The following is a 7,978-nucleotide window of genomic DNA, read 5'->3' as shown; positions in this document are numbered from 1 at the left end:
CACAACCAAGGACATTCTTTCAACCTCCAATCTACCGACATCCTAGACCGTGAAGCCCGCTGGTTTGAACGGGGAGTTAGAGAGGCCATATATGAGAGAATATACAATCCCACCCTCAACAGAAAAGGGGGGCTACGTATGGAACTTTCCGGCACTTGGGACATAGCACTACCCCCCCCCCCCCCCAACAAAACTTTTAGCTCCTGTAACTAAAAACAACAGGAGCTAATTGACTCATTTGCATTAACTGTGTCTTAGCCTTGATATCCTTTGAAATCCAAATTGTCTTCAGCTTGACTTTGGCTTAGCTTTGTTATCTTTGGAATCCAAATTGTCTTCAGTCTGAATTGTCTTACAACCTTTCCTATTGGACATCTGAAATTGTCTTCATTCATAGTTAGAGTATAAAAGACCTGTTTCTTGCAGATCACTTCAGTGTCACTGACGAAGGAAAGTGGATTCTTTCCGAAACGTCTGACCGTTTCAAAACCATATCCAGTTGCTTGAGTAACTATTTTTGGCGTATCTTATTACCTGGATGTCTAACCTACATCGACCTAGTTAAAAACTGTTTACTAGCTAGGGCACCATTCATATACAAACCACCTTATGTTTAGCAGGCTAAACGGGAACCCTTCGTTATCTAGTTACCTCCATGAAAAATGGAGGTATAGTTTTGAGTGTGTGTGTGTGTTTGTTTGTGTGTGTGTGTGTCTGTGTGTGTGTTTGTGTTTCCGGATATTTGTGGACATCATAACTTGAGAACCTCTTGATGGACTACGATGATATTTGGTATGTGGGAAGGGGTTAGAAAGACAAAGGTTAAGGTCAATTTTGGGCCTTCTGACGTGTGACCTTGGTACTGCAGCAGAGCTTCAATTTTTTGTATCTTTTTACCTGGACATGCTATGGTCTTGATTTCTTGGTGGCAGATAGCTTTTGATGTAAGGAAGAAGTGGTGTATGTTTGGGCCCCCTAGTTTGATATTGCCTGGGGATTTTCTATATACATGTGGTAGTTCAGAAGTCCAGAATGATTTAGCAACTGACAATTTTTTTATAGAAGTACTTAGGAATTCTTACTCTAGACCTGTTCACTTGAAATGTGGCACACAAATGTGACTCTTCTCACACAACCGTTGTTTTATTTCCACCCACGTTTTGGTGATCGTCTGTCACCATCCTCAGGGCAGTTCTGAATGGTTCACATTGTACTGCAGATAGGTGTCGCTGCTTACAGATGCGGTCACAAACACAAAGTATATTTACATATATACAGTGATTGTTTACAAAACGACAGTTGCGTAAAAGATTCTCTTTATTCAGTGACTATAAAAACTATCTAAGGATATATCTTTATGATACAAAAATTTAACTGTGTTGGTAATATAAGCGTTTCCTCAGTTCTGATGAAGATGACTGCTTGGAAATTCAGAGACTCTCAACAATGTTTCTTAAAGGTTAAATTGTTGCCCAAAATGTGTATCTAAAAGAATATATAATGTTTTACTCCCCAGGGATTGGCCCTTCACTGCAAAGTGTGTGCCCTAGTGTCCACCTCTGGTCACGTCCTGAACTACACGGCCGGACAAGAAATTGACCAGGCCGACTGTGTGATACGCATGAACAATTCTCCTGTTAACGGATTCACCAAACATGTCGGGACGAGGACTACAGTCCGGGTTGTAACACACAGCAGTTTTGTGTACGCCTTCAATGAAATCACGAACATCACTTTGAACGAAAAACGCTCCAAAGTGGTAGTGTGGGGTCCGGACGATACCATGAGGACAGACGGGATGGGGAAGACATACAATCATTTATTCAAGATGGCCAACGATTCCAAGGACGTGGAGTTCTACATGTTGACGCCAGGGAGAATGCATTATAGCCACCAACTGTTTATAAAGAGACAGGGTTGAAAAGGTGAGTAAGCTTCTGATGACTTAACTCTTTGTTTTGTCTTCTGATGAGCCGTGTGTGTTGATGATATATGCTTTAAGTGCATTTGCCGCGTGTGTGTGTGTGTGTGAGGGTTTGTATGCATGTGTATGTGTATGATTGTGTATGTGTATGTTTGCGTGTGTTGTGTTATGGTTTTTGATAGTATGCGGTGGTTTTTGATTGTCGTGTGTTTATGAGTCAAAGGATTTATGTGTGTGTGTGTGTGTGTGTCAAAGCGTTTATGTGTGTTTGTTTCAGAGTGTTCATGTGTGTTCTTGTTTCTTTGTGAGCTTCTGTTCATCCGTGCTTGTGCTTGCTTGTATGGATGTGTTTATGAGTGTTTTTATTCTATGCGCATTGATGTGGGTTTATATATTCATAAACAGTGTAACCGAAATAATATATAACACATCATCTCTTTTTCGCTGTCCTTACAAAATACATGTTTGTGTTTGTGTTTGTGGACTGTATAGAGATTCCAGACATGAAATCTTCCTCAGTACCGGTTGGTTCACGATGATCCTGGCCACAGAGATGTGTGATCATGTCAAGGTGTACGGGATGAGCAGTGTAGACAGCTGTCGGTGAGGATACTTCCTCTGTATCTTTGATGTTATTTGGTTACTTAAGGTGGTATCTCACTGCACTTGCGGCACCGGTGCAGCACTACGGTGTTCGGAAGATACCGAATTTCAGAAATAAGGAACGAATATTCTTACGTTTTGTGTATTTTGTTGTCTTCTAAGGCGGTCTTTTTACGAGTTAGGCAATATCTGAATTACAAAAAAAACGCAACAGCCGCAGTGAACGAGCCCCGCAGTGCCGCACCAGTGCCCCAAGTGCAGTGAGATACAACCTTTACCATTTTCATGCACAATAGGCCTAGGAAAAAACATAGTGTTTCCTCTTTCAATCCTGAGATACATAGGCAGGGATTATATTCTTTTATTTTCAATCATTTAGCACAAACTCTTCTGTGTTACAATACATTTTAGCAAAGTATATTGAACGCATGATAGAACATATATTTTCATTGTCAAACTTTAATTTTGTGCGTGCATCATGGTTACAAATCTGTGGATTTGTTTATCACAATTACAAACCTGAGTTTCAAAGAGTAATCATGGCTGGCTTATTGACAGGAACATCCAGGCAATTCTTTCCGAGGCCGTGCTGGTCAAAGGTCGCCATTGTAATGGCAACAAGGCTTTTCTTTACAGCCTATTTCGTTAAACAAAGATGTTGTTGTTGTTACTTGCAGAGACCCGAAAGTCTACCCCGCTGCGTACCATTACTTCCAGGCTGAAAAAATCAACTACAGGAAAGAGTGCGACGAGTATAACTGGATGGAGAAACAAATGAGAAGCGTACATCACTTCTTTGCAGAGAAGAGAGTTTTTGAAAGATGGTCAAAATACCACAAAATCACCTTCCACTGTCCTTCATGGAAACCCAAATGATGAATTTGGTTTTTGAATCTATATATAGCTATTTAATGCTAGGGGTCCAAATTGCACCTGTTTACGTGACCCCGACCGGTCTCCGAAACCACCGATTTGTCCCGGTGGACTGCTGGATACCGGGGGTACCTCTTAGTGTTCCCACGGTGTGGGTTGCCGGGCCCCGGGTTGATTTTGAATGCGCGTCAAAATACTCCAGGGGCCCGGCCGTGCCCCCAAAATAGCCCGGTAGCTATAGAGTTTTACATGGGGCTACGAAGGGGTCACTCTTCTACAAAAAATACAGCTTGTAAACTTTCCGGAGGAACCCCTTTTCCCTAAAAGAGGACTGTTGTAATTTACTAGTAGAAATTGTGGAAATAGACTGGATGATTTGCCATAGGGCTTATTAGCTGGTCAATGTGTTGCACATAGTTTTGGCGACTCATTATAGAGTTGTGTACAACAGGAAAGCTTCACCGTGCTTGGATGTCACTTGTTGATCACCAACATGTACATCATTTCATATAACTGTATGAATTTTTTGTTGCATCATATCCAGGTAATGCAATACTCGTTTCTGATTGTATATGTATAACCATGCCTAGTCTTGATATTATATATTCAATGTTTTATGTCACAGTATTGATTATGCTTTTTATTGTATCAATATTCTAGGCATTGCAATACTTGTTTATTCAAGTCATATATACAGACAAATGTTTGGTTTTTAGATACATATCAGTCAATGGTTTATATCACTGTATTGATGGAGATTCCATTTATTGTATCAATACTTCTCGGCATTGCAAGAATAAACAATGTTCAATGAACATTAGGAATTTAACAATGATTACATGTGTTGAGTGGTCTGGTTAATGTAATAGCAAAATTAGTAACACATCAAATACGAAGGAGTTTTTGATAATTCACAGCACGTGGTCATCACAAGGCTCTGTGTGCAGTACCAATGCCTTCCGCTGGTGGAGCACCTGAAACGCCCGATACTCTTCAGTCATATTATGGTTGCGAAGGTTTCCTACTCTCCCATAGTAATGGTATTTTATCCTCCGTCCGTATTTGTCCTTTCCAAACGGGTAGAATCCGTACAAGTGGATCTGGTCGCACAAAGAAGCTGCCAGCGCGAACATTATGGTGCCCGTAGATGGTCGTTTCGGCTTGAATTCTGAATTCTTCCAAAGCCTAAAAAATTAAAAGTAACCATTTGTTAAGCAAGTAAAAACACACTGTATATCCAAATATAATAGTATGACGGGAAAACACAGCTATTAGAAGAATTTACTTTTGAATTCTGGATAAGTTGGATTGTAATTTAATTTCCAACACACAAAAACTTTGACTATCTTTTTCGACTGATTGTCACCACGTTTTTGTCAAGGAATGGACAAGCGACTGTTTCTGTGACGTCACATTATGTAGATAGCACACGTGACTCAGTGGTGGATCCTATCACTTTACAGACAGTCTATTGTAAATCTCTGAGATGTAGATGGCTTCTTTGATTCCTCTAACAATAAAGTCGGGTTCTGTGTCCAGGATTGTCACTTTGTCCTGGTGACTCTATATGCATATTTTGTATGTGTTGAGAAACTCCTGAAGATGTTAGACTGCTCACCGAGTCACGTGTGCTATCTACATAACGTGACGTCACAGAACCACTGGATTGCCTTTTAATGGAAAATGCTAGAGTAGATCAGTCGAAATGTGGGTAATCGATATCTAAGTTTTTGTGTTTGAAAACAAAGTTCAACTTTATCCCAAATGACTTCTGCCAATACAGATGAACTTCCAATGTATCAATAAGAAGATCACGTTTTCAAAAGATTACGTGAATAAGGACCCAATGATAAAGAAATGCTCCAAACCAATTTCAGATTTATGCAAATTAAACACTCACTTGTTCATTTTCCCAGTAGTTCCCCTTGGCGCGTACGAAAGCTTAATTGGCAAATGATGCTCCACTATCATTGCGTTGGTAAACTCCACGTCCTGACGTCCGTTCACTGTTACGAAGGCAGGAATGTGAAGAATCTGATCACTTATGAGACGCAGTCGTTTCACAAACTTTTCTCTTAAGCTCTTATCTTCTTGGTATCCTTTATAATCGTGGGGAAGAACGGAAGGGTTCATTGTGGTAAAGTTAGATTTTGTCCCTACATCATTTTCATATCCTTCAATAGAAGCAAGGTTACATCTAAACACGAAGTCTGCAGAGTCGATTTGAAAACCACAATGGCTGCCGTTGAGTATCCCAGAATTCCCCACGACTGCACAGGACCGGAAGTGTTTGTCCAGAAGAGGCGAGGATTCCGGAATTAGGCGGAAGAAGTTCTCTGTGATGTTGGCGTATTCTTTCGGAGTAGCTTCGTACCGGATACGTTGCCAAAGATGGACTTGAGACTTGTTTATGGTGAGGTCTTTGTCTGGATCGAAGTACTTCAAAACCCACTGTCTGTATTATAAGAACATACAAAAGAAGCTTGAATCCATGAAATAACAAATACTACCTTTAAAGACTAGATATTCTTGAAAGGGTCTTTGTAATAGTTTCTTTTAAAAAAAGTTTGTATTACGCGTACCCCTAACCCACAACGTAAACTCCAGCTACTCCAACGGTAACTCTAACCAAAAGTCCTATCGTGACGACACTTTTATACGATTCTGTTTTTATATCTGTATATTTACTTCTTTTTTTTCTGCTAGAAGAAAAAATACTAGTGCCTCACCTTATCCGTTCAACTTCCGATGTATTGAAATTCACTTCCGGCATCTTGGTTGTTCTAGGTGAGCTCATCCTATGTAAAAAAGGAAAAAAAAAAATTGGTTGTAGGTAGGATGTCCATACATCTCTTGCCATCAAACTTCTAGGAGCCTGAACGTTTGCAATGTTACTGGTTACTGGAGACAAACAAAATCAAAGGTACATCATACTATTATCAGTTCTGTTTGCATGTGATTGACTCATAAAAAGCTTTGGATCGATTTTGCATTCACTACAATCATTATGGTGCATTTCTAGAGGTAGTCGCCTACCTTCAGCAATAAGTGCTTGGCTTGTTGCTGAAGGTAGGCAGGTAGCCAGATCTGTTCACAACTTGTTATGTTTATGTAATCATTTCACCTGTACTCTTTAAGGTACATGTGTTCAAGGTCTTCATTGACAATTGCCCGTCTTTAGATATTACGTCATCCATCGTTGTGGGCAAGGGTGTGTCTGTTATGGTTAAGCTCAAATGGTCGAGTGACTTTGATTTTTGTACACTGAGGGATATTCCATTTTCTCATGGGGATTAGTTTGGACTAGTTCTTTGGTGCTTAGCCTGACTAAAATCGCGCTCCTAGCTTTAGCGGCCGGTCCTACAATATTGCCGCACCCTAGGAGGAGGGGGTCATTAACCAGCGAGAGATTGTGTAAACACAGGCTATTTCGGAAGTAAGAATTGTCTTGTTGATAGTAGTGCTATAAAGTCTGCACGTTAATGAATCCAATCGAGGTATATTCAATGAGTATATGTGTGTGTCTGTCTGACTGTCTGTGTGCACGCGTGTTTGTTAGTATGTCAAACGTGTCTGTGTGTGCGTGCGTATGTGTACGTGTCTATGTGTGCGTGCGCTTGTTCCCGTGCGCTTGTTCACGAGGAAAGCTGTGATTTTATATAAAAAAATCTCGAATATAAAATCAACGCAAAAATGTCAAGATTTACAGTATGCTAAAATACATTATCTGTATAATCAATGACAACATTTCAAATACGTCAGCCGTAAAGCCTTACAACACTTGGTGAAGGTATGAGCTCGTGGAACTCTAGTTCACTAAAACGGTAACAACAATATCCAGGTTTATAAGACCCTGCATTCACATCTGGAGTTAAGGACCACTTAAGTTTTGTTTGGTAGATGCAACAAGGGCATGGTACAATGGAAATGCCGTAAACCGTGGCCACCAAATAGTGGCCGTAAATCGTTTGACGGTCAAAAGCATTATTTACACAAACTTTTTACGACATTTTTTACGACGAAGAAGTGATGACAACACATTCATGCTCATAGCTTATGGTCGTGTTGCCATTAAAACAAAGGGTACTACAGAATTACATTGAAACAAGCTTTAAGTACAGACGAGTGAAGACCAAAAATAACACAACAGTGCCGCAGTGAATGAACCCGCAGTGCCGCACCGGCACCCCAAGTGCAGTGAGATACCACCTCAAGGGTACAAAATCGGTGACAAGACATGTCTGATTCGAACCTCTAAGTTCTCGCCCAAACACCCTGCCGTTACTCTAAACGTACCCCACAAAACCCTACGACACAAAAAGCTCTATTTTTTTTCCAAACAGTCAAAGACCACTTTTCTTCCTTCACGCGTTAAGTTGCGGCGCCAGTGTTTATAATGAATTGTTTGGACAACTTTGTACATGTGCCTGGATGGGCATGTACGAAGGCCAGAGTGGATCATTGTTGGGTGTTATTTTTGCATGGTTGACTGACGAAAGAACGCAGTGTCATTAACACCAAGTTAGAGGGCTTGGTGTTATGGAATTTTGTGGGATGTGTCTAGAACTCATAGTTCTG

At 40.5% G+C, this 7,978-nt stretch overlaps 1 protein-coding gene and 1 long non-coding RNA gene across 2 annotated transcripts in view; one reads left to right on the top strand and one right to left on the bottom strand.

Annotated features, from left to right (window-relative positions):
• Positions 1-1,489: 1,489 nt before the first annotated feature.
• LOC118406181 lies at positions 1,490-4,232 on the top strand. Its single transcript, XR_004829994.1, has 3 exons — positions 1,490-1,925; positions 2,417-2,527; positions 3,205-4,232. It is a non-coding gene; the product is annotated as an uncharacterized LOC118406181 (long non-coding RNA).
• Positions 4,135-7,978, bottom strand: part of LOC118406180 (CMP-N-acetylneuraminate-poly-alpha-2,8-sialyltransferase-like) — a 5,379-nt gene continuing 1,535 nt past the window's right edge. Inside the window, exons 2-4 of the mRNA XM_035806064.1 lie at positions 6,130-6,198; positions 5,301-5,855; positions 4,135-4,585 (exon numbers count right to left, since the gene is read on the bottom strand). Of these exons, the coding sequence (XP_035661957.1) occupies positions 4,312-4,585; positions 5,301-5,855; positions 6,130-6,198 (898 nt within the window). The 3' untranslated portion in view covers positions 4,135-4,311. The remainder of the gene's footprint in view (positions 4,586-5,300; positions 5,856-6,129; positions 6,199-7,978) is intronic.

This window comes from Branchiostoma floridae, chromosome 18, assembly GCF_000003815.2.
Source record: "Branchiostoma floridae strain S238N-H82 chromosome 18, Bfl_VNyyK, whole genome shotgun sequence".
Taxonomy (NCBI): Eukaryota; Metazoa; Chordata; class Leptocardii; order Amphioxiformes; family Branchiostomatidae; genus Branchiostoma; species Branchiostoma floridae.
Note: the sequence above shows the minus strand (reverse complement) of the source record. Positions and strands in the feature narration are given on the sequence as shown.